Source organism: Peromyscus maniculatus, chromosome 4 (genome assembly GCF_049852395.1).
Source record: "Peromyscus maniculatus bairdii isolate BWxNUB_F1_BW_parent chromosome 4, HU_Pman_BW_mat_3.1, whole genome shotgun sequence".
Lineage (NCBI taxonomy): Eukaryota > Metazoa > Chordata > Mammalia > Rodentia > Cricetidae > Peromyscus > Peromyscus maniculatus.
In genome coordinates, this window is record NC_134855.1 from 37096625 (window position 1) to 37124198 (window position 27574).

Consider the following 27574-nt stretch of genomic DNA (forward strand, 5'->3'; position numbering starts at 1 on the left):
GAGGCTAATAGTTGCAGACTACTGATTTTTATGTTCTCACGTGATGTTCAAATGCACTAATCTTATTTGGAAGCACAGTGCTCTTTACTGGCGGCTGCTGCTATCTTAAAGCTTGCAGACAGAAAAACCTTGTCCTTACAGCTGCAGAAAGGAAAGGGGGGGTTGGTGCCAGCCCCAAAGTTTCTCTCTCATCTTAGTTCAAAGCCCCAGTCAAGTAGAACTCTCGATGTTTTCACAAAAGGTTGTGCAGCCTTGACTGTCTTCTTATTGCCGCTTAGGAGAAGAACTGTTTGCTTCTAATGAAAAGAGATGATTCTCCATGGCCATGGAACCCCTGGAAAAGTTTTGTGATTTTGCATTTTATAGGGTCATCAGGGATGCCCATCAGGCTTCCGTTGATGGCACTAAAAATTCTGAAAGTGTTTGGAAACTGACAGTGCCCGAAAAGGTTTCTTCATGGTTCAGATCTTTTTCAGTGACTATTTTTTTAAATCATTGTAAATAAACTGCCTCAAATAATGCCTTCTTTGAAATGGAGAATCTTTGAAAAGCTTGTCTGTTCCTTGACATTTATTACTCAATTTACCACTTTGAGAAGATGTTTGATAGAGTTCTGTCCCCTTGACATTCAGTGCTTTAGCCTTCAAGACTTGAGGGATTTTTATTATTGTTGCTAGGTGGTTGTTTTAATGAGATAATTTCATATAACCTTCAAATTCATACTTTGAAAGTACAGAGATCAGTGGGTTTGGTACATTCATAAAGGTGTTCACCCATTAGTGTTACGGCCCCGCTCTTTCCTTCTCTCGGTGCTGGGAGCTCTTTCCTGTTGCTGTGACTCTGTTCTGTATATTTAATATATAATGCTATATACGTTCGGCCCTTTGTATTCCGTGTCTTCACTTTATGTGTTCAAGGTTCATCCATTTTGTATATAGCTTGCCTTTTTATTTCCAAATAATACTGCATTATGCAGACATACAACATCTTCCTTGTCATTCAGTATTGGCCATTGTGAAGAGATCTGCCTTTAATTTTTAGGGGAAAGCCCAAGGTGTTTACTTCAGCTTTCTTTGCTTTAGGGTACTGGTGAGCCTAAGGGATTCCTCTGGGTCTGTCTGTCCATCCTCCCGTTCCCTCAGTCTGCTGGACTTCTTTCCCTCTGCTGCTCTCTGTTACTGCTGTCCTCCTTCATTGCTGAGCTCCCCATCTGTGCACAGTAGATCAAGATATTTCAGCACAGCTATTCTTATTACAGTACATTTCCTTATGTCCTGTTAGATCTGGTCACTGGTGCCTCCCTTAATGGTCAAAGGTTGAAGCTCCCTGACTTCATTTCTAATTCAGACTAAATGAAGAACAAACTCCTTAATATTTGAATGTAATTCAGAAACACTCTGGGGTTTCCACGGCGAATATTTATCATGTAGACATTTTTCAGAGGAAATTTAGTGACACTGAATTTTTATGGCAAAATTTCTGCTATAAACAATGGAGAATTCCACGTCGGAAGGGTAGAAAATGAGTCTGGCTGGTCTGGCTGGCCTCAGCCTTTCAGAAGCCATTTTTCTAGGGCAGTTAGCTCAGCACCATTTTTCCAGAAGGCATTTTTAATTACTACCTCTCATTGCCACGCAAGCCACAAGCGAATTTTATCTAGGGCACAGATATCTAAGTGACAGCTGTTGCACACATTTGATTGAAACTTAGACCATGGGACTCCAGAGCACAAGCCCAAGGGTATGCGGGCAGTGTTCCTAGACACCCGTCTTAACTAAGAACACAACCAAGTGTTATTGGACTCGTTAGCCAAATAGTTTTCTCATGAAATAGAATCTGTTATGAACCTAGAACATTATACAGCAAAGCCTTTTAATCAGTGTGTCACGATTCTAAAATGAATTTACCATCACTAACACTGAGCAGTTAAAAATGTTAAGTGGGTGATACAGCTGGGAGAAACCACAAATGCAGATTGTTTATAGTTAGCATCAAAGTTTCAGATTATTCCAATACTGTTCTAGTATCTTTGATTAAATATGGAAGCAGTCCAGCTGTATTAATTTTTTTCTAATTAATGAAGAGGAAAATACCTGTTACAAATTCAGAAACCCATGCATGTAAAATATATGTACCATGCTATTATCTAATTTAAGAAACTGTTTTAATTAAGATAACATTATTTCATTTTCTGCAATTTTCATAATTCATATTCTATAATTACTAGTCCTAAATTATTTAACATTAATGAGTTATTGAACCAAACTAAGAATTACATTGTTAGTATTCCCTCTTAATCATTAGGTTTTTTTTTAAGCTATATATATATACATATATATATATATATATATATATATATATATATATTTTTTTTTTTTTTTTAAAGTATTTTCAAACAGACTACAAAATAGAGACTATAGCATATGGGGGTACTTACTGAAAAAAGATCTTATTTTTACTTTTGACATAGGAATTAGTAATTATTTCACCACATTAGAAACACTACGGTACTCTAAATCCCCTCTGTTGTCTATTGGCCCTCACTGTGCAGTTGTCTGTATTTGTAATCTTTAAGAAGTGCTAACAGCCCCAGATCTAGAGTGTGATGTGGCAAATGTGAATATTTATACCCAGAATTCATAATTACTGAGAATTTTTATATTGACTTCCATTTTTTATATACAAGAAAAAATATTACACACAGCAAGTTTCCTTTGTCCACTCTTTTCCCTATAATTAACCACTGGTGTGTTGTCTTCTAAGGTACTTTGTGTACTTTTTTATTTTGTTTTATTTTATTTTAGGTTTTTCAAGACAGGGTTTCTCTGTGTAGCTCTTGGAGCCTGTCCTGGAACTCACTTTGCAGACCAGGCTGGCCTCAAACTCACATAGATTTACCTGCCTCTGCCTCCCAAGTGCTGGCTTTGTGTACTTTTATATTAAATATATTTCATATTCACATACAGATATGTGAATTTTCTGTTGCTTTTAAAATATGCACGTTTAGGGGGCTGGAGAGATAGGTTAGTGGTTACGAGCACTGGCTGCTCTTCCAGAAGACCCAGGTTCAATTCCTAGTACCCACATGGTGACTCACAACCTCCGTAACTTCATTTCCTTGGGATCCAAAACACCTGACCTCCTCAGGCATCATGTGATACCCAGACACACATGCAGCCAAAACACTCACACACATAAAATTGGCAGATAGTATATTCTATGTAATTCAGCATTTGCCTTTTCTTCCTGAGATGTATCCACACTGGAACATGTAGATTTATTTTTTATACTGCTATATCACAGTATTAAGCTGTTCATGAATTTTTTAACTGAACATTCCCTTTTAATTTGTTTTATCTTTAACATATAATATATGCCATGTTTGTATGTTCCAGAGATGATCCGGTTAGACTAATTGGTATAGCTATCTGTCACCTTAGGCACGCACCATTTATTGGGGGAAATATCTTCTCTACTAGCCATTTAGATGTGCAGTTAGTTATTGTCAGCCAGGGTCGTCACTCTCTTGCCCACAGCATCCCACATCTGTACACTGCCATGTGTACCACCCTGCCCCATACCTTTTCTTACTTTTCAATAAACTTTAGCTTTGCGATAGAAGTGAAAGCATGATGTATTTGTATTTGTTCACCTGCCTTAGTTTACTTAACATAAGCACCTCCAGGACCAAAGTCCTCTCGACCCTGAGCATGTTTGAATGTGTCTTCTGTTCCACAAGTGTGAGACTCTAGAACACACACTCTTAGAAGTGGCATGTTTACATTTGTGTATTTACGTTGTGTGTGGAATGGTGCGTGCGTGCGTGTTCAAGCACAACTTTCCCACATGCGAGGACATCTTTCGGGAGTCAGCTCTCCCCCTCCTCTGTGCACTGCAGTAACTGACCTTGAGCCTTCAGGCTGGGCAGCCACACTTTTTACTCCCTGAGACTTCTTGCTAGCCCAAAAGAAGTTTCCTATACTTCTGAAGTTTGTATTCCCACTTTATCTGGAATTGATTGTGTGTGTGTGTGCAGTAGGCAGATGAAGACATCAGATAGCCTGCTATCTCTTATGATTGTCTCACTGAACCTGGAGCTAGCCTGACACAACAAACCTGTATGTCTCTTCCCAGGCATTTCCACTCTAGCAGGGCAATCACTGGATAACACTACGTGAATACTGCAGTGCTTAGCCTGGCTGCAGACTCTATGTTCTGTGTTCACCAGAGTACGCTGGCTACCCAGGCTCTGTCCTTGCCTATTAGATCCCTGGGTTTAAAAGGTGTTTGTTTAGTAATACAGTAGAGAAGAGAATAGCATAGAACTGCTCTTAGAGATGGCATTGACAGTTGCATTAGGAGATAGATGTACTCATTATCTTACTATTATTGCTCAGCAGAGTTTGATTTCTGGTTTGGTTTGATTTGGTTTTCATTATTATTGCACACCTGACTAACATTAAGATGTCATTTCCCCCTAACAATAGTATTTTTCACAAGGGTACCAACAAGTAGTTAGGGAAGACTTAACCCCCCCCCCCCACTTCCTACTTGAGTATTGTATAGCTGCCCTTGAATAGGAGGAATCCATTAAACCCGCGGCCTCCATCACTGTGCTTGCCCACCTGAAAGTGCCATGGCCATTGTTGCTTCTGCTAGGTTATCAGAGCTGTGGTACAGGAAGCCGTGTAAGTACCAGCTCAGAAATTCTGGGAGACAGCCTTGAAAAACAGCCTTCACCTAGTGCAGCTTGTGCTGTGGACTGTTGTAGGAAGACAATGTCAGCATACCTTCCTTGAATCACTGTGATCTTCAGGAACTGAAAGATGGTTGCCGTTAAACTTAGCAGCCAGAGTAGAGTACTGTGTGTGGCAAGCTGTTTCCTTGGCCCTTCAGAGAACTGCTCAACGTTGCTCTAATGCAATGATATTTGGAAAAGAAAATTGAAAGTGTGATTGTCTTCCTGAAAGTGAGGGCCATCCATTAGCACGTCCTCAGCAGTTAATCAACTTGCCGTAAAGATGAACATGGCATGCCAGCCTGGGGAGAAGAAACAACCCTGATCCATTTGCCAGCTCTCTGATGTCTGAATTGTTCCTATAGCTGTCCCCCCCAGGGCTTCACAATCTACTTAATAACAAATCAGTCTAATCTGGTTTTGCATAGATTTTTCTATCCCAGGCTTGTGTCCCTCCGCAATTAAACAGGGAGAAAAATGCTCCAAAATGGAAGGGAAGAAAAGCCCTAGGCTACAGATTTTCATAGCTAAAAATCTTGTATTGAACAGTTGCACATTTTAACATCCACCAAGAGCTTTGGAACAACATTTGGTTTGCATGGGTAGGTGGCTTGTAAACCAACCAAAACTATCTTTCGGGATGGAGTGTGTGGGTACCCTGCAGCCTTTTTTCTAAGTTGAAATCCAAGCAGTATCTAGTGTTTTGGGATCCTATGATCATTGCTACAGCCTAGGTCAATTATTTATTGATCCCAACGTTAGTTGTATTATTAGTAATTATGCTATTGGAGCCACCGAAAATTCAAGTTAATTTTCCAAGCATGATACCAGAGCTGCTCCACAAGAGAAACAGAATGTAGAGTGTGTCTGCTTCCTGAACAGCACTCATGGTGTGATACTTCTCAGTCAGAAGATCTTTGAGTAGGAAATGAAAGGGTCTCACACTGTATGTCTTCTAAATGTAAATACAAAGGCAGATACTTTTTTTTTTTTTTGGTTTTTCGAGACAGGGTTTCTCTGTATAGCTTTGCGCCTTTCCTGGAACTCACTTGGTAGCCCAGGCTGGCCTCGAACTCACAGAGATCCGCCTGCCTCTGCCTCCCGAGTGCTGGGATTAAAGGCGTGCGCCACCACCGCCCGGCTTCAGATACTTTTTTTTAAAGAGTGATACATTCAGAGTAAGTCTACATGTTAAAAAATCACCTTTTGTGATTCTTCTCAACCACAAACACAGTAAGGAATGTAATGACCATCAGTAGTTGCTGAAGCTCCCAGCAGAGAAATGGCACATTTCTCAGTGAACTAGTCAGTGTGAGAGCACTAAGGTCACATCTCCGTCATCCCTAACGTCGAAGGGCAGACTGCTAAAAGTCTGGAATTGTTCGTCCAGTGTGCCATATTCTAAAGTACAGAATAGTCACCATGGTGTCTGCTTGCCCAAAATTGCTCCAGCATCTACATGTAAATGCCAGTCTGGGAAATACAGGAGACAGAAGAGCATGGTAAATGGCACTGGGCTGGTGAGCTAATTAGATTCAGACTGTCAGGAATTCTACAAATTGAGTGAAATCATTTCCAACAGAACAGCAATTTTAGAGACAAAGCAGCCAGTTGCTTGCCAGGAGCCACACCTTAAAGAAAACCGACCCTCCCTTGCCCAGAAACTGCCAGCTGTCCATAGCTTCTCAACCAGGGGTGGAGCTCAGAAGCCCCACTGCCATCCATGCTGCCAAGCTGACAGGCTTGAGTTTTTGCAAGCAACCACAGCTGCTGTGAGTTCATGAGTGCAGCAGAAGGCTTTATTTTGCTGCGGTCCTCCTTGACCTCTGGCTCTTACAGTACTTCTGCCCCCTCTAAGATCTGTGATGGCCCCTGGGACCTGAGGGGCGGGGATGTGATACAGACACCTCATTCGTGGCTAAGCACCCCATAGATGCCTTTTCTGTGCAGACTGACCAGTTGTAAGTTTCTGCATTAACCACCATCTATTGCTCAGAGAAACTTCTCTGATGCAGTGTGCTGCACTAAGCTGTGGGTAGAGAGTTTAGAAGAGTTTGATGCAGGTCCATTTAACAAAATAATAATAGTAGGTTCACGCCTGGGACCTGTGAGCTCCCAGTCTTGGCTGGATTTACAGTACAAGACATTTGTTTCCTCCTGTGGAACTGGCCTTGAATTCTGTCAGAAAGTTGTTGGCTGCCCTATAACATTCATGCCACTATTGTACCCAGGGGTGTATCTTGCCATGCTTATCAATATTGTAGCTCACCAGGTTTACAGCTGGGTATGGCTGTTAATGACATCTCCCATTGCGTCCCACCAGCAACCTGAATGACACCCTCTGGTGCTGTGAAAGCTAACCAACACAGAAGAAGCTTCCAGATCATTACCAGCTTGATTTCTCCATGCCTTGTGACCAAAGCTGGGTTCTCAACAACAGGGCCTTACCATCGAGTTCTGCTGGGGAACCCTGTGTGGCCGCATAACTAACTGGTATTGTTTGGGGCTCTCTAGGACACTGATCTCCAACAAAGACAGCATCCAACACCTGGAACTAATTTTCTAAGCGGTTTCCCTGTCTTATTGCTTATATAAGCATTGTTCCCTGTGTAGGGTAACTCCAATTAAAGTGTGTGTACATGTGTGTAGCTTGTAAAGTAGTAGGTTTCATATGGCTTTTTCAAACCTCTGTATTAATTGTTCCTCCACCCCTTTCTCCACACTAGCCTCCCATCCTCCTCGTTCTTTCCAATCTCCTTCCCTGTTCTTTTCATCTCACCTATGATCTAATGTATTGCATTTTTATAAAATTAGTATAGTTATATTTATTAGACATTGCAATTTCCTAAAACTCTTAAGATTTCATAGTCATAATTTAAATTCTTCTGAAAGTTTAAAGACAGAATGCTTATTAGCCCTAATTTTTAAAAATTCTTTGTTTTTTTTTTTTTCAAGACAGGGTTTCACTGTGTAGCCCTGGCTGTCCTGGAACTTCCTCTGTAGACTAGGCTGGCCTTGAACTCACAGAGTTCCAGCTGCCTCTACTTCCCAAGTGCTGGGATTAAAGGCATGCACCACTCACTGCCTGGCTTTAAATTTAAAAAAAAATGTGTTTGTTTGAGGGCATGTACCCATTCCACAGCGTGAATATAGAGGTCAGAGGACAACTTGTGGAAGTCAGCTCTCTCCTTCCACCATGTAGGTCCTAGGAATCAAACTCTGGTCATCAGGCTTGACAGCAAGTGCCTTTACCTGGCAGTCTTCCCAGCCCTGATTTTAAATTTTATAGATTATAATTTACACTTTGCTCCATATCTCCCTTAAGCCTTCCCTATGGGTCATGTTGACTTACAGTGGCCGTGAATGGTAAGGAGAAAGATGAAGCTGGTCAGCTCTCTGCTCTGTCACATTGTGCATTGTTATTGCTTTATGGATTCCCATCAGAGGTGAAAACATTCTTGACCATGCACTCCCCGTGTCTGCTTTGGAAGGGGTGGCCACCTGAGGGGCTTTACAGGTCACCTCTCTTTCGAGAATGAGCCATTCTCATGTCCCCCACTCCCACCGCCACCCCATTTGGTAGCTGGAAATCCTATGCGTGTACATGGGAAGCAGTGGTAAGTAGAGAAGAGAAAGGGGCCAGGTGGATTTGAGACTGTGAGATGAACCAGGGCCTTTAAGCATTCCGAAGCCCCTCGTCTGGGTTTTAGACGTTGCTGTGTAGAGCAGCAGAAGCTGGATATTGACTGTCTCCAGGCTCTGTTCTTTCCCCAGACAGTTATTGATGACGCTAGATCTGTCTTCCTCCCACATGTGAATTCATTCCTCCCTCAGCACAAAAAGAGCTTCTTATGGCCCTGGTCTATAAATCAAGATTTGAGAACGTGATTACAGCGAGAAACTGGAGCACAGTAGAAATTTTAAAAGTATGCTGTGCTCTTCTTTATTTTCATAACTGGATCAAAATTTCTTTTATAAGTTAAAGAACCTTCACTCTTCATAAAGATAAAATTACTGGTCTGGCTAATCAGTAGGCAGAAATTATTTTTAGATGCACACTGCATAGATGATATCTCTGTAGCCTCCCGAGCATTGGAGTTAGAGATGTGTACCACCTATCTGACGCAGTCATTTGCTGTTGACTGTCTAAACTGCTAAATCATTAGCAAAATAAATATTTTATTTAAAATGCAGGCTTGAATTCTTTTAAAAAATGAATTTTTAGAAGCTGAGGCTATGACTGTCATTAAAATGTTTGCTGTGCAGATGTGAGGACCCAAGTTTAGGTCCCCAGAGTGTTGCAGTAGACATTTGTAATCCCAGCATGGTAAGGGAGATGGAGGTTCTCAGGGATGTGCTGGCCAGCCAGGGTAGTTGGATCAGCAGGAAGCCTTGTCCCAAAAACTGAGGTTGAGAACAGTAGAGGGAAGACACCAGACATCAACCTCTAGCCTTTGTACATGTGTATACACACACACACACACACACACACACACACACACACACACACCACACCAATAATATATATATATATATATATATATATATATATATATATATATATATATATATATACAATTGAAGGAAAAATTGTCTCGTAGAATAAATTTCTACATTAAGTAGATTTTCCAATGCATTTTTTCTCTGTTATTATTGCATATATGTATATGTGTAGGATGGGCGCACATGCCATGACACACATTTGAATATCAAAGAACAGCTTTCTTTCTGCCACCTTTTGTGGTTCTGGGACTAGAGCGCAGGTTGATAGGCTTGCCCAAGTGTCCTAACCTGTTTAGCAACCTCGACAGTCCTCCCGAACATTCTAAATGCTAAAGACTAGATAAAATGAAGTTGTGTGCATCAGACAGGCTTTCTGTTGATAAACTGGAAGGTTTGTGGATATCAGTGCTTTTCTTAGATCTCTACAGATTAGTCCTGAATTGCTTTGTATTTATCTCATGTAGAGAAGTAGAAATGTTTTCCTCCTTCCTTTTTAAAAAAATTCTTTTCCCACTCCTTACCATTGCCACTTTAAACTTGTGAGGTTGGGATTGTCTTGACTGCAAAAGAAAAGGATGTTTTTATGTGGACACATCATTTATACTTGGACCTTAGTTTTTCCCCTCTCTGTGTCCTCGTCTTTGGAGCATTTGAATAGATCAGAAGTGGGGATCAACAGATTTTCCAGACCATAAACACAGATAATGCCCATCCACCTGTCAATTCCTAAGCTGGATTTTTGCCTGAATTCCTACACCTTTGCCTGAATAGGACCTTGGGCTATGGCTGAATCCACTGCAGGAAAGTCCAGTCCTGTGTTAACCTTCTTACTACTTTCCCTCCATTTGCTTGTGTTTCAAGTGTTGGCTGGGATGTTAGGAAACCCTCTTTCTCTCTGGATTTCTTGGACTAATCAGGACACCTGTTGTGGGGTGGGCCTCAGCAGAAGTCTGACTTCCTGTGTAATTTATGGGGATGCCACAGGGAACTGTTTGTCTCCTTTTCCTCTAGTAACACATCCTCTTTGATCTTCGCTTCCCATATGGTCTTCCGAATCTTTTATTCATAGATTCAAAGCACTCACACAAAACGCTTTTGTCAAAGAATATTTAACATCATCTAAAATGTATTCGCCTCTGTTGCTCTGCGTGTTTCCTCCACCTTGAATGTCTGCACTGTGCATCAAATAGTCGTTTTCTCTTTGGGAGACTGGTTGTAATATTATTTATTAATATCATAACCTTTTTCTGGAGTGTATTTTAGACAGCTATTATAAAGGGATCTAAAACTACAGTAGAGTATGTAGCATGGGTTTAAGATAGAATGAACTCAAGAAGTAAGAAAACACATGGATAGAAATGAAACAGTGGATGACCACTAAGTTTACCAAACCTACTAGCCAAAGAAAACTGTACCAGGAATCTTAAAAGTTCTTATTAGTAAAACAAACCTGAGGCCAGTTATTGGGGTCAATCCTGGTAGATCAGAGAGACAGAACAAGCCACATCTATCTCACCTCGCCAATTCCTCAGCTGGTTTTGTTTCCTCAGACTGGAAGCCTCTGAGTCCTCATCCGGAATGGGTCTCAGCTGAACTGGGTTGCTCCAAAGCCTGAAAGCTTAACCAGTCAAATGCTTAACCAGGCCAAATGCTTCTAGTTTCTGGTCTCCATGCCTTGTATATCTTTCTGTTTTTTGCCATCACTCCCTAGATTAAAGGCTGGCTTTCTGGGATTAAAGGCTTGAGTCACCATGATTGGCTGCATCCTTGAACAGATGGATTTCTGCCTCTGGAATGCTAGGATTAAAGGCATGTACTACCACTGCCTATCCTTTATGTTTAATATTGTGGCTGTTCTGTCTCTGACCCCAGATAAGTTTATTAGCATGCACAATATTTGGGGGAACACAATACCACAGAAAACCAAGACTGTACTTTCATGGTACTTTGCTACCCCTGCCGTTTGTGATTTTTTTTTTAAATATTGGAACTGTGAAAGTGCATTCTGAGAGCAGAACAGGTTTTTCAAGTCAAGAGCCATTAAAAGGGAACTACCTGAGTCAGGAAAGGGAAATACCTGAGTCAGGAAAGGGAACTACCTGAGTCAGGCTGCAGGCCTCTGCAGCTTTCCTACAATCCTTGGCTTCTCTCCTCTGCATGTTCCTCTCCAGCCACCTCATTGCCCCCTGTGGTTCATACTCATGACTGGATTTGGAGTGGACATGGACCAAAGCAAACACTTGTCTGCGCGTGGGGATAGCTCAAGACTGCTGTCAGGAGTTGCTGTGTCCTCTGTGAAGGGTATCCTTCTTCATCTGGAGTGCAGTCTACCCTTAACCGCAGCATCTCTCTCAGATCACAGAAGTAATTATGAAGAGACCCTTTCCCCTGTCTCATGTGTTAGGTCTCATAGATTTATGAACCTGTACCATTCTTCAGGACAAATTTATAACATACAAAATAACTAATCTGGAATTATGACTGTTTTCACTTTCTCTCCTTTCTGAGATATTGGGAATTGCCTCTGGAACAGAGGGGACTAATGGCTAACTGCATAAGCCAGGAAGAATGGTTCTTGGTCTCTAGTAAAGAGAGAATTGAAGGAAATCGCATGGCTCCAGGTCTAAGCCTGCCCTAGCGATAAGACAGAAGAAGAAGAGTCAGTTTGTTGAGCCTGACGATGTACATCGAGCAACTTTGGAAGATAGTCCCAAAAGTTTAGTTAAATGCCAAGAATTGCTTTCAGACTGCTGCTAAAAATTCCTTCTGCCTTGGCTAATGAATTTTTTAAACCAGGTGGTCGGCGCTCCTTAGGGTTCCCGGTATCGGTTTGTCTTGTAGCATCCCTGTTCCACAAGTAGGCACAGCACAGCCCCTTTGTCGCCTACTGTGTTTATTGGCTTTTCTGTTTTTCCTCAGGTAGCCTAGTGTCAGGAGGGGAGCTGTGTGGGCTTTTTTGGGGAAGAGCAATCAAGATTGATTGTTTCATTTTGTCTGAAGTTGACTTGTTCAGACCCTCAGACAGAGAGTGAGTCTAATGTAGAGACTGCATTTCCTAGTCAGTCTACCGAAAAGCAACGGATGAGTGCCCTGTCTCCCAACACTGGAAAAACAAAACTAGCTGAACTGGACAGCCTATTGGTGGGTTTTTCTTGGAACACCAGAGGTTTGTAGCGGTAGGGAGGCCTGCTTCTTACATGCCAAGGATTAGTCTAAAGTGAGCCCGTGACATGGCTGATGGGAGTCGGGGACAGGGGAATTCCACCTGACAATGGGACAAATGTTTTCAAGTCCTGGGTTTTCCTTTTATACAGGTGTTATATTTAAAAAGTGGTATTCTCAGCAAAACACCAAGAACATTCAAGAAACCCACTGCGTCATAAAATGAGTAATCTGCCTCCCTTGTTTAAAAAAAAAAAAAAGATGGAAAATCCATTAGTATTTACCCCTAGCACCAAACAAGCGGAAGAATTGAGATTGGCAAGCACTCCTGTGTCCTATCAATTCTGGTGAGAATTGAGGCACAGTCTCTCTTCCAAGAAGAGCTGTCACGTGGTGATGGAAGCCCATAACAAATGCCACCACTACCATCATGAAAAGTACAAAACCAAAGTGGGTGAGTGGACAAGGCCTTGATATGAAGGCACAAGGAGTCAACTCGCATCAAGGCGATTCTTGAAGGATCTTAATTGTCATCAAGGAGTGGACAGACAGTGTAGACAGTGGGACCTGCCCGTGTGGTATTTACAGACAAGACAATTTCTGGAGTAGTTCACCTGAGTGAAATTTAATTTGCTATTGGGCAACTGTGGGTGCCTTTGTTAGCCATTGATGAAAGGTCTTTGCATCTGAGTGACAGATGCCATCCTGAGAGGGAGAGGGAAGTGACATGGCAGAGGTACTAGGGCCACCTAGTTCTCACCGTGACCCCCCAGGGCTCAGCCAGTGGTGTCCGAGTTGGCAGGAGAGGTAGAGCATTTTCTGAGACTGTTCTTGATTCTGTAGGAAGTGGCACAAAGTGAAGGTAAACTCAATTAGAGCGCTCAGTTTCCTGGATATAGTCCATCCATCTATAGTCACGGGGTACCTGCACAGCAGCTCTGGCATTTGGACAGTTCTTAAGAGAATTTTTAGACTGTTCCTGCACATTCTTCCCCCAAAATAGCATTCAAAGTGTGAAGCAGCCTGGCATAGGAGGCAAGTTCAAGTGCTTTCAAGTTCCTGGAATGTAGGTTTGTGTGGGAAAGGGCAAACTGAAGGAGCCAGGTGGCAGGGGCCTTCTGTGCCACCCTCAGAGGTTCGCATGTTGTCTTCTGTGGATCTCTCTGTGCATTAGCACTGGGAGAATGACATCCATTTATTGTCATCCAGTGAAACTCAGTAGCAACAGCAGGAACGAGAGCCTGAAAGGATAAGAAATCAAAACCATGAAGACTGATTAGGAGAAAGATGGGAAGAATGTTCCAGCCAAACTGGGAAGAAAGGATGGAGGCCCAACCTCTGTCCCTGGCATTTGTGTGAGTGAAGGCGACTCACGTGCCCCAAGGCAGTGAAATAAATAACTCCTGCTTTCCAGGTTGAGAGACTCCGCGGTCCTAACTAAAGTGGACTCACTTTCCAGGAAAGAATTGAAACATGTTGAGCATGAAGTGTGATTGGAAATATTGGATGCAATTCACAGGACTGTGTGTGTGTATTTGTTAGTCTTCCGATAAGCCAGTCATGACTTTCGTTACCAACAACCTTCCTCCCTGGTTTGCATAATCAGGAAGAGATGACTAGGTATCAGTTCATAGACTGGGAAGGCGCCTGCACCGGATTCTGAGTCCTAGTGGCCGGGAACAGTGCACACTGCCGTGGCTGTGTCCGTGGTGGCAAGTACCCAGGTCACCACCACCTTCTTCTCACACAACTTCCGTGACCCACCCCCTAGACTGTCCTCGGGTGTCGGGGGAGCATGAGCAGGCAAGTGTCCTAATTCCTGTCAAAAGACCAAACTCAGGAGAATTTTCAAACACGCTACACAGCTCTAAGTAGCCATTTTTATCTGTGAATAAAAACTAATTCCATATGTATAGAATTTTACAGTGATTTGCTGCATATTCTATGTAGCACAAAAATGCATAGTCTCTGCCTAAAATTTAAAAAAAAAAACTAATATTTTACTTAAAATGCAAAGCTTTGATTGGTTAATTTGCCAGCAAGTTTCTCTTTGTTTTCATCTGACCTGGACAGTTCTAAACACGTGAATTGTAAACCATTGTGTAAATGGTTGATAATCGAGTTATTCCAAATTGTGACGATATCTTCCTATTGACAGAAAAGTCTTGTTGGTGACTCAGTCCTTGTGTTTTAAATGTCTTTCACATTCCAGTGGAAGATCCTAGAACACAAGCTGCTTGGCATCTTCAGAAGGGACGTGAAAGGGAGCCAGGGTGGAGTCTTGTGGGCACAGTGCCTGCAGACACATGGTAGACAGCCAGCATCGGTTGGGAAGTGTTTCTAGGAATAGATGGTGGGGAGAGAGGAGAGAAAGAAGGAAGCAGGCCTTGCCTTCTTGGCTGAAGCTGCCTCTGGTGGCTCTAAGGTGGATCTGCCTCCACCAGCTCTAAAACAGTGAGCTGTGTTTTAGATTCCAACTATTCAGTCTTCATTCCTTGAGTCCCAGAGTGAACAGTTTGAGATTCAGTTAAAGTGAATACTTTCTAAAGAGAACACTGTTCTGAAGAGCACAGACCATACTTCCTACACAGCATCGTCAAGGTAATTGGGTAATATGTGGTCTTCCAAATACACTCTGGCAACTTGGCTTATTTTTAATGTTCATTGTTAGCTGCCTTTCCTAATGAGTTGTTTATATTACTTTAAATTGAAATAAGAAGGTCATTTTAGCTGAAGATTCTCATTGACTTGGGGGATACCATGCTGTATTTAGGAGACCTAAGGCGTTTTCAGCAGCAAAATGCCTGATTTTTGTGCTGCCCCGCCCCCCAAAAGAGCTGCCTCTTCATGACAAAGGGTGAAAAAAGTTAATCAGCTTGAACAAAGTTATAGCTCTCCATCAGTATTTACCTCATTGCCCAGAACAGTGAGCTGCTTGGGCTTTTCACTTTCTGTGAGGAAGCACTGTCGGAAGCATCTCCTGTGTGCCAGCCAGGCCCAGAGAGGAGCCAGACAGCCCCCCATCCTCTGCTACTCTGAGCAGCAGCCCAGAGTGACATGATAAGGTTAATCAGTGATGTGATAAGGTTAATAATTGTAAAGATGGGAAACATTACCAAGCATTCCATTGAAGTTATGCAAGTGAAAACTCGGAGCTTAATAACCTTTCATGGTAGTCCCAAGGTACATGACCTCTACTAAGCAGTTCTGCATGGCAGTTTGGTTGGCAGCGTGCGTTCATGTTGACACAAAATGGGATTGTTTTGGCAGTTACACAGTGAGGCATTACCAGTCCTAGTGTCTGGAAAACTAATTATTTTAAGAGTAAAATTAAATGACAAAAATACAAAGAAACTGAAACCTGTCTAAGAAAGAAACCACTTTCTGAGTTCAAGGTCAGTGTGGTGACCTGCCACAGGAGCAAGACAAACAGCCCTTACTAAGATTTGCTCACTGTGCCCCACCCCCAAGCTGTGCCCTTGAAATGGCATAAGAGCACATTAGCTGGAGCAACACTCCTGGAGCTCGGACGAGATGAGCACTCGCTGATTGCCTCCATTCATGGGAGCGGTTACCCCGCTTAGAACCGAGGCCAGGTCCTGCGAAGTGAACTGCTGTGCCTGTGGTGGAAAAAGGGCAAATCACACACACTGCCACCCAGCAAAACTCCCATCGACCCCTGAGTCCTTGGGAGAGATGTCGGGGTGTTACACAGGAGGACAGAACTGCGGCAGACAGCACTGGCCCTTTCGTCAGCTCCACGTCCTTCCTTTTGGGAAGTGTTTGCTTCTTTAAGCCTAGAGTTACAGCTATCTTTCATGAGTTATTAAATGCTCCCCCAAAGTATTCGGGGTTTATTTTCTACTTGCAAAAAGAGAGAAAGCACAAATATTCAAAAAGAGAAAGAAAAAAATCTGTGTTCTTACCCCAAATGAATAACTTTACTTTTTAGCTTTTCTACACTTCTTTGTAGGTGGTATGGGTGGTGTGTCTGTGTGTGTCTGTGTCTGTGTATCTGTGTATCTGTGTGTGTCTGTCTGTATGCAGGTGTGTTCTGTCTGTCTGTCTTGGTGTTTAGGAGCACTGGCTTTGGAATCAGAACATAATATATTCAAGACAGATCAAAACTTAAGTGCTTTCATTTACATTTGACAAATGCTTAATCTTCTAGTCTGTGTTCCAGCACACTGTCCTCTGATGCCATAATGTCTCATATTAATTGGTACATGGCAGAGAAGGACAAGGAGGCACACAAATGTATTTTCACACAAAAATATTTCTTTAAATACATATACTACTAGCCAGTGGTTCTCAACCTCCCTGATGCTGTGACCCTTTAATACAGTCCCTCATATAGTGGTGACCCCCAGCCATAAAATTATTTTTATTGCTATTTTATAACTGTAATTTTACTATTATTATGATTCATAATGTAAACATCTGTGTTTTCCAGTGTTCTTAAGCAATCCCTTTGAAAATCCCCAAAGGAGTTGTGGCCCACAGGTTGAGAACCACTGTTTTAAGCTAAGAAAACTCTATAACTCAAATACTGCCCTGGCCTGTAAGTCCTCATTTTTTTTAATGTACTGGTCTAAGAATGTGGTTTAGGTTTTTATAAGACAACTTTCCATTCAAGAATGCCCCTGCTAACTTTCGTGTCTGTTGGAGTCTCTCGTGGCTTCCTTTGAGCATTTTAGTGGCCTCGTGGGTCTTGTTAAATGTATGTGCTGCACATGTGGTTTCAATGTCGCAAACACCAGCTCTGTGTAATGTGCTCAGTGTTCTGATCTCTCTTTAAGCTGCCTAATCTCCAATACAGTTCATCCCTAATTGATACAGAAGGTTAAATACAGTTTAAAAAATAATTTAGAAGGGTAATTTTGAATTTTATTTGAGATTTTTATACTTTTACATAATTAGATGCAACAAATAAAATGTTGGTGTGCAAAATAAGCTCACAGTTAAATTCTATGACAAAACCAATTTTTTTTCTTTTTCTCCAGCTCAACTGAAAAGTCATTTCCTTGGAGATCAACAGGTATGCTTATTATTATTATTATTATTATTATTATTATTATTATTATTATTACTATATAAAGTGTTTTTGTGTTTTAGAGACACGCCAAAAAGCAGTTACTTAGCTGGCACCCACCCCATAAGCCCTGTGCTAGGACTGAACCCACGGCCTTGTGCATGCTGGGTAAATACTCGACCACGGAGCTAAGTCCCTCACCCCTCCTTCGCCTGTTCTTTAACCTCCTGTCTCATGGTGGAGTAAGCCAGCAGAGCTCTTGGCAGTACTGAGACCGAACTTCGCTCTGATGCTGTGGTTCTAATAACCTTCATCCTTTAGCAACTGAAAGTTACAGCATTGCACAGCAACACCCCTACCATCAACTGTGTGTCTGAAGCTTTTCATCACAAGGAAACAGAGGGGACACCAGGAAGGTTATTGTCAAAAAGGATCCATCAAAGTTTTCATTGACATGCTTAGAGTTGCTTGAAATGTTCATTTTATATACTCGCATTTAAAATAGCTGCTGCTCTAACATAGTCTGGTAGACTTTAATATAGTTTGTATATCCTGTTCCCTAAACTTGCCACATGGAGGATGAATTCCATTACAAAGAGTACCTGCCACTACTGCCAGGGTCATACTCAGTCTTCACTCAGTGTGAGGGAGCCAAGTACCGATGCCATATGCTGGGTGCTGTGCACCCGCCTGGGCAGACGGCAGTGGCACAGCACACCTGCCCTCCACTGCCAGCCATATGGAGTTTTGTAAGGTGAGCAAGAGTTAGCCTTGAAGAAAACCCAGAGCACCAGATGCCCAGGATCTAAGCCTGTCTGCCCTTTGCCACGGAATCCCGGCATTCCTCACATTGCTGTTCCACAGTGCTTGTTTGTTCAAACTGTTGATGTGTCAGATAATGGGAAAGCTCCCTACCTGCAAGTCCTGCATATAGCATGGTAATAAAAGCAGAGATACCCCATGAAAGAATATGTGGCTACATTGGAAATGCGCGGGCGGGGCGCTTTGTGTCACAGATGGACAGACCACTTCTAAGATAGCTATGCAAGCATGAGCCTGACGCCCACCTGGTCTTCTCCTCCACCAGACTGGAGAGGAGGCATTCATTCCCACCACACAGAACACACAGTACAGCATTGTGTGGGAATATTTGAAACTAGTTTGGAAAGGGAGATGATGTGTAGATGTTAGAGGGCTGAAATGGACCAGCAGGGAGGTTGAGTCTCTCCGTAGTTATGAAGAGACCCTGAAAATCCTTTAAGAAGAGTAAATCATTTACATATCCCCGGGAGAAACTGCATAGTTATGGATTGGATAGAAGAAAATGTAGCAAAGAAAGACCAGCTGGAAATGTACTGCCCGAGTTGGTGTGGGAACCTCTGGACTGGGCTATTACTAAGAATTTGGAGACTGGCTTGGTGTGGACAGAAGACAATGATAACCTTAAGGTCTGGCACGGAGTAGGAGGGCGGCTTCATTGAAAATCTGGGAAATTCAGGATGGAGAGCCAGTCTTTGGGACACTTTGGACTATGGTGTTGGCATGCTGGGTTTAATGGAAAAGGCGCAAAGGAGAACATTTAGTAACTAGGTATGAATGTGAATGTAAGCCGCAGTCCAGTGTGAAGACACTCCTGTTGAGCAGATAGCCCCGCACACTCAGGTTTCATCAGATTGGTTCAGACATGCAGCCAGAGTGCTGTGGACCATCTCAGTGACAGCAAGGCTGGAACCCTGAGAACAGCCCTGCTCACTCTTCCTGGGAGGTAATCAGAGATGATCTGAAAGCCGAGGAGCCCAGGCCGTCAGCTGGGACCAGTGTTCTTTCCCTACTTTGTTACAGTATGTCAGGTCATCACAAAGGGCAGGAACCATGTCTGCCCTGCTCACCTGCCTGAATGAATACACGCGTAGATGAATGAATAATAAATATCAGGAAGGTTTGAGGGCATATACATTAGCTTCACAACTAAATTTGGAGCCCTTGGGAAGTTCCTTTTTCCTCTCTGCACTAGGACCTAGAAAATGCCCAGTCCTTAGGAAATATTAAAGATGCCCCTCTGTGAAAGAGGGGCAAATGTGTTAATTTAGAAACAAAATGTATACTTAGAAAAAATTACAAAATGTCGTGATTTTTTTTTTAAACTCTGAAGAGCTTATTTTGATTCTTAACTGCTTTCCTCGGTGCCTTGAGACCCTTACACTGAAGGCATGTCCAGCAGACAATCTGTGAGTCCATGCACTCCAGAATGGCCAGGAAACTTGGAAATTTACTTAAAACTTTATGAAATTCTGGGTTTGTTTGCTTCTTTCTCTCTCTCTCTCTCTCTCTCTCTCTCTCTCTCTCTCTCTCTCTCTCTCTCTCTCTCTCTCTCTCTCTCTCCCTCTCCCTCTCCCTCTCCCTCTCCCTCTCCCTCTCCCTCTCTCTCCCTCCCTCCCTCCCTCCCTCCCTCCCTCCCTCCCTCCCTCCCTCTCTCTCTCTCTCTCTTAACTCAGTTGCATACTTTTGATCATGAACTTGGTAGATGACTGTGTCATGCTGCAACGTCAAAAGGTTGGACACTCCTGGTAACCTAACAGGACATTGCCACTATTGTAAATGTTGTCCTTGCCAGCGACCACTGCTGCCTTCCTCCTCCTCCTCTTCCTCTTCCTCTTCCTCCTCTTATTTTTTTTTTAAGACAGAGACTTTCTGTGCATCCCAGGCTGTCCTGGAACTCACTGAGTCATAGCCCAGGCTGGCTTGCTCAGCCCCTTTCTGCTGGGATTCACCATGCCCAGCATTTGTGGGATTTCCTTTATTGCAAATTTAACATGTCTGTTGTGACTCTGATCATATTGTCTCCCTTGCAGTTCTTTCTGTCTTTATATATATAATAACTTCATTGAGATATAACCCATATGCCCTACAATTTACACATTGAAACTGCACATTTCAATATTTTTGAATTAGGGACTCATCGCCGCAATTAATTTCAGAGTGTTAGCATCGCCTGTAAAGATGCCTGCCACGTACATTTTATCCATCAGCTTTGTTTTCTACCCCAAACTACTACTCTCTTTCTTTATGAATTAGCCTATTCCAGACATTTCAGTTAATGGGTTTATGCGATGTGGCCCATCATGACGGACTTCTGTAGCTTAGCATCACATTTTCAAAGTACTCAGTTCCTTTTATTGATAAATAATCTTATGCTGGGTTATTGGAGAACATTTTCTTTATTCATTCATGAGTCGATAGGCATTTGTTTCTCCTTTTGGCTTTTGCTATGAATATTTATGAAACGTTCTGAGTGTGTATTTTTACCTAGATGTGTATCTAAGAAGAGAACCACTCAATCAGCTGGTGACTCAGAGCTGAACCTTTTACACACTCAGCAGAGTGGTTTCCAGTGTGGCTGGACCTCTGCCTACTAACAGAGTGTAGGACTTTCTTTCCCCAGCCCTCCCACACTTGGTACTTTTCTTCCCATAGCCATCTTCGCGGATATGATGTAGCATCTCCTCATTTTTTATTTGCACTTCAGGGATTGCCAGCATCGTTTTTTCTTGGGTTAGTTTCTGGGTTTTGGTCTTCAAGCAGTGGCAAATGGCAAAGATTAATGTACTTTAATCTTACTAGCTGCCTTCCTATCTATTTTATTATAAAATTCCTTCCCAATTCTAAATGTGCTGTACACATATCCATTGGATGATGTTATAAAATATAGGAAAATACAAAATAACTTTTTATAATTAATCTCATCTCAGCTTTTCTGTGTGTTATACATAGTTGCCCTCTCAGCAAACTTGAGAACATTGCTACATGGTTATATTTGCTGGTTTTTGTTTGTTTGTTTTTTAAGATGGGGTCTCACTGTATATCCCTGGTTGGCCTGGAACTCTATGTAGAACAAGCTGGCCTCTGCCTCACCAGATGCTAAGTCTCTATTATTGAGTCTGAAATTCTTCTATGAATTCATCTTTAGTATTGCATAATAAGAATTTGGATTTCTTGAGAGCCTTGAACGGGTGTAGCACACAGTTGCCAGCGTTTATAGCAGAAGCCTTGCCCTCTTCAGATCTTGAGAGTTAATGGAGAATTGCAGCAGAGACTATAACTACCGTAATTGGCAGGGAGACCCAGAAAGGAGAACTATAAATATGTTCCATATCTATATTATTGGACATTACAGTTTGTTCTGAATTTTACTATAAATAGCTGATAATATAACTATATAAAATATGTCTACTAGGTTTTTAGGAAAAAAAGTATGTTTGGTATATTACGCCGTTAAGGTCTTTGATGTATGTAACCAAGTGGCTTTCTCACAAGATTGTATTCAGTTTCCCTCCCTCCAAGTCTATGAGATTGAGCCTCTTACATCTTCTCCCTAATGTCTTTTGTATCTGGAAAAGTCAGTACCCTAAGAGTCAGTACCCTTCTTTCCTGTTGGAGAGTTACTATTTGATGGGTAAGAGTTCTTTATGGTCCAGCAATAAGAGCTATATCTCTGCATCAGACTTTGGCTGAGAAAGCAGAAGCTTCGCCAGCTAGTTCAATATAGGGAATTTGATGCAGAGCACCTGTAGCTATGAAAGTAAGGTCGAAAGAGCTGAGAGATTCAGCTGGATAGTGGAGTACCCTAGAGACTTATGCTGCTGAATGTCTGCCACCATTCCCAGGGCTGGGGGCAATGAGGTACCTGGCTTGTCGGAGTCTTAGAGTTGCCACAGTTGGCACAGTTGGCACAGGGAGTTGTTCGGTATTCCTTGAAACCAGGGAGATGCCCTCTGTGGCAGAAACGCTGTCTGAAGTTGAGACGAAGTGGCACCTGTCTCCTCTGCCATTCTCTCCCACCCAGCCGCTGCTGCCTGCCATCCTGAGCTAGAGAGGGCAGGCAGCTGGAGAGTGTTAGCTACCAAGACCAGGCAGGTGTGGGGTGCTCCTATGTGTGTGATGCACAGTACCGAAAGATGAAGCCACATGATGAGAATGCAGTATCCAGGACCTCCTGGACCCTTCCTTCTTCCCTCATCCCCACACTTAGGTCAGCGTCTTTAGGATTTGTATCATAGGCAAGTAGCAAACAATCATTAATGTGCTTGACATTTTTCTTAAAGTTTTTCAAAAAGTTTGCACAGATGTGTGTGTGTGTGTGTGTGTGTGTGTGTGTGTGTGTGTGTCTTCCTTTTTGACTTTTCATCACCCTAGTAGGCTTTCTAGTCATCTCCTTGTATGTAAAATATATAGGAATACATAAAATATTTGCATGTATAAGCATTAAATATATTTAATTTAAATGCATAACAATTAAATGCTGCCCACATACCCCTCTCCCACCCCAGTACAGCAGGAGCAGGGAGATACAGCTACAACAATTCTGTTGCCCTTGCCACAGCTGGGTCCCCCTTCAACTCCCAAATGACCTGGCCCCCTATTTTTCTTAGAGCCCCATAATCCAAACTCTTACTCCAGTCCGGGCCTTATATTCATGTATTTATTGTTTTGCAGGGTGGGTTTCACTTTCAGCTCTAACAGCCATAAATGGCAGCAGTCCGTGTGCTTTCTCCTGGCCTCACAGAATTCATCGTGCTGTTCTGATATTTGCCTGCTTTTTGCCATGCTTACGGCATCTAAACTGCGGCCATGACAGTAAGCTAAGCTACAAGGGCAGGAAATTGAAAATTGACTTTATGAATAAAAGTAAAATCCCATTCCTTTTATGCTCCTTTTTCTAGTAGATAATAGCTGCCCTTTACAAGTTCAAGTGTAAATTAATAATTGTAATAAAATGACAGTTTTGATGCTCTTTTTACTGTAGTAAACCTTATTGTATTAATTCTGTGTATGTAGAAGCCCAGACAGAATGTACTATGAAAATCTTGCCCAGAATGAGCAGGGGTGGCTTTGACATGTGGAAAATATTTCAAAGGTCTTCAGCGTGCTGTGTCTTTGGCTTGGTCTCAACAAAAGACACCTTCCTTCTCTTCCTTGGCTCCCTCAGTAAGGAAGGACTACACAGAACGAATGCAGCTGAAGGTCTGCTGCTGTTCTCAGCGTCTTTATATTTTGCATTTACTTGCAGACAATTTCTCTGCTTTTTTCTCCCTCTTTAAAGTTTTACAGATTTGATTTGAAAAGTTCATTCCCTTAAAAGCCTTCCAGGAAGAAGGTGAATTGTTAGCAAGGCACAGCGTTGATGTCTGGGAGAGATCTTGAGGATGCTACCTTCTGTTGAAATGCCAAACCTGAGCCCAGCTGTTGAATTTTGTTTTTAAATAGCCAACTTACTACAGCATCTAAGGAAGAACTTGGGGTGCACTAAGCAGAAAGACTCCCATTTCTTCATGATTCAGCTCAGGAAGATCTGGTTTTGTCCAGTGTTTGGTAGATGATGTGTGGTATTTACCCTGCACTAAGAATGGTAGACTTTTTGAAAGAGGCACTTCCCAAAGGATGAGGAAGAGATGGCAGTACCACATCCTTGCATCCTGTGGGTCTGGACCACTTCCCTACAGAGCGACGCTGCTGCTCTGAAGCACTGGGCTTCCTCAGCTCTTTGCCTGCTTCCCTCTCCATCACTCTGCATTTTCTACATCACCAGCATCATATTTTCACTTCATAAAACATCGGTACACTTCTTTTTGTCTCTCATGGGGAGGAGAATTTACTGTTTTGTGTCTCTGCTTTGTATTTTTCTTAGTCTCACATTTCTAGTAACCTGTGTTCTGCTCTAACAATCCAGAGGGCGCCGTGCCTTCCCATGCTGCCTTCTGTGTCTGTTTCATGAGTGCATCATTTTTCGTCATTTATCTTTGCATGTCTCTGACCATGTTATATACTTGTACAGTGAGGTATATTTAAAACAGTATATATTGAAATAGAAAATAATGTCAGAATATCAGAAAGCATGTACTACTAATAATAAAGGGCCAAAAGGAGTGAGAAAGCCGACGTGGGCACATAGACTCTCGCAGTAGATGCAGTGTGTGGAATATCTGTTATGAAAAGAAACTTTGGGGTTTTTTTTATAGGGGTAAAACACATCAATTGTATTTTTTTAATGGACAACTATAACAGTGTCTGGCCATCAGAAAGAAGCTTATGAAGCCAAGATGACAAGATTAGCTCTTTTGTCATCGTTCACTGGTTGCTGCTTACATGCTTTGGCCATGGCTTGTGAAATGTAAGTTGCTACAAATCACAATTTCACAGTTTTTCTGTTCCAGAAAAAAAAAATCACTATAATCTGAGAAGTTGCCAGTTTGAAAGGGTCTGTGTGAGAAGTGGGGGGATAGGAAGAATCTGTCTCAGAAAACTGGATTAGACCGGAAACACCCACCTTGCAGAGCTGAAAGGCACTGATCTGTTCCACCCACCCCACAGTCTGTAAAACCCATTGTTTTACTGTTCTTGTTTAGGGGCAAAGAGATTTCCCTTTTTTCTTTTGTATTGAGCATCGAAGCCAGGGCCTTGTGAGTCTAAGACAAGTCTTCTACCACCCACCAACTCAGGCTGACCCCAGACTCACTCTGTAGCCTAGAGCCTTGAACTTAGGGTCTTCTGCTTCAGTCTTCCAAGTAACTGGGATTTTACAGGCCTGAACCACCAGGCCTGGCCAGGCCCATTGACTTTAACACTACCATGGTTCCTAGAAAGAAGTGTTCAAAAGATTAAGATGGGGCATTGGTACTCAGAAATTAGAAATTCAAGAGGCCAAAAAGATTAGGGTTTCTCAAAAAAACAAATCAACAAACGACACAAGATAATAAAATGGGTGAAACTTGTAGTTACCCACAGGGCTTTACATAAATGTGCCCTGTAGATTCAAATGAGTAGGGAGAAAACAATAATTCTATGTAGTAAGGACTTCCAATATTTGATACTAAATGTGGAAGGGACAGGAAAGGATTGTAATCAAATAGAAATTTTAAAGCAATTACTTACTTTCAAAGTACTATATTCATTTACTGTATATTCAGTGTATTGAAATGTCATGGTTTATAAATGTTGTCCACTGATTTCAGCCCTGTGTGACATTAGAAAATGTATTCTGCCAAGTTTAAGACTATAATGGTAGGCTCTACATTTTGTTTATATGTAGAGAGTTTTTTTGTTTGTTTCTAAAATGAATAGATACAAGTTTTGGCACCAGAGTGAGTGTAAGCCCCCAGACACAAATACTGAAGATAAATGAGAAACTAGACTTAAGACAATTTTTCTTTCTGTCTTTCCTCCATCTGGAACAAGCAATTTGCAACACAAAAAAGCTTTAGTTCATCATGAGATAACACACGAGCTTAAATTGGAGCAGGTTATGCCTCAGTAGAAATGTGGCAATACAGTAGGAAGTGGTGTTATATTGTCCATAGTAACAAATGGACTATTAGATCAGCGCTCATGTGTAAAATGACTACTGTATTATTGAAGATCTTGGGTGTTGTGATTTATTGTGGCTATCAACTGTACAAATGACAAAATTTAACATTCACTCGCTTCCTATTTCTCTTCAAAATGCCAGGAGGATAAGAGTTTCTTGTAAAACCCACACGTGGAGTCCAAGTTTTGAACCCCCTTTGTTTGTGTGGGCCTGACTTAGTCACGGACACAGAAGGAACTGTTACAAAAGTAAAATATGCTTGTTTGTTTGTTAGAACTTAAACGTCTAGAAACACCTGTAGTAAAGGAAAACTCTGCTTCGTCCCTACACCTTCCCATACTGTATAGCACAGCCCTCTGTCGACCCACACAGAGAGGACTAATAGCTGCTGTGTATTATGTTCTTTTCTGTAAATGAGCACAGATGTGAATTTTGTTTGTTTCACACAAATTACCACATGCTATTTGTTGTCCTGTGACTTTCTCCTCCTCCTCCTCTTCTTCTCCTGTTCCTCCTCTTTCTCTTCCTCCTTATCAACCTGGTAACAAATCTTGTGTTTCTATGCAAGGATATAAAGATATACTTTTGTCTTTTTAAGAGTTGAGTGGTATCTTCCTTTCCTTTCAGTTTTTCACTTGGACAAACAGGGGTGAAGATCTCCTTAGCATATCTGGTTGTCTCTGTCAGATAGATTTCTAGAACTGGGCCTGCCAGGGCATGAGTACCTGCCTACACTTTGACATTGCAGTTTGCCTGTTAAAAGTGCTTAATGGTCTCTACCTCTGTGGATGCCAACTAGAGCCCCATCTCCATGTGCTCAGGATTACCAGAGTACAGGAAGGAAATCTTGACGCATGTTTAAATTTTCAGAGAGTTATTACGTTTTTAAATAAGATTTTAAAAAGTCATTTGTTTTAAATATACTTATATCATTCCATTTATAGGCACACTAAAAGGAATAAAATCATTTAAAGAACTCATTATTAAATATTCGTAAATCATAGCATTCCATAGAGATGGAAACACAGCTGACAGTCGTTATTTGATCGGTTTGTACAGGCACTGGAAAGCATCATGACCTTGGAATAATTGAATTATTGTACTGTGTCCTGCCAGCTCTGCTTGCATCTGGATTCATACATGGCTCAAAAGATCAGACATATTTTCTTCTTAGAATGAATGTGATAGCCACCACTCAGACAAACAGAAAGCACCCTTCTTTACCATTGTTGGAGTAGTTAGGACTCCAGCCCTCACCCCAGATGGCCCCCAACTTCTCTATACATCAGACCCCCTAGAGGGCTTCTAAGCTCTGTGCTCAGGCTTCACCACACACGGTGAAATTCAAAATTCGGGTTTGGAACAAGGTGTCCGTAATCTTCAGGCTTTGAAGCCAATTTATTGCTGGGGTTTCCTCAATAAGACAAGACATGAAAATTAGCAGTGATCATTCCTTTCTACATTAAGGGGCTTAAGTAACAGTTGTACCAATAAAACAGAGTCTTCTTTTGATCTGACTCGTATCAGACAGCTAAATAAAAACACTTTCAAGACACCAGGAAAATTAATTGTGAAGTCAGTATATGACTTTGAAGTAATTACAGTTGTATAGTGTCCTGGTTTTATAAAGGGACATGGAAATATTTGGAGATGAATGATTTGCTAAAAGAGGTACTAAGATTCTATAACAAAGAAAGGAAAAAGATAAACGGACGATATTAGAAGTGTTATAAATTCCTTACATAAATCATTTGAAATATTGGGGTTAAAGTGACAC

The 27574-nt window shown here is 41.9% G+C and overlaps 1 protein-coding gene across 25 annotated transcripts in view; it reads left to right on the forward strand.

Annotated features, from left to right (window-relative positions):
- The window catches only part of Pkp4 (plakophilin 4), a 224053-nt gene that overhangs the window by 136931 nt on the left and 59548 nt on the right, over positions 1 to 27574 (forward strand). For all 25 annotated transcript variants that reach the window (XM_076569508.1, XM_076569510.1, XM_076569519.1 and 22 more), the window contains one exon: positions 17407 to 17441. In XM_076569508.1, coding sequence (XP_076425623.1) covers positions 17407 to 17441 — 35 coding nt within the window. The remainder of the gene's footprint in view (positions 1 to 17406; positions 17442 to 27574) is intronic.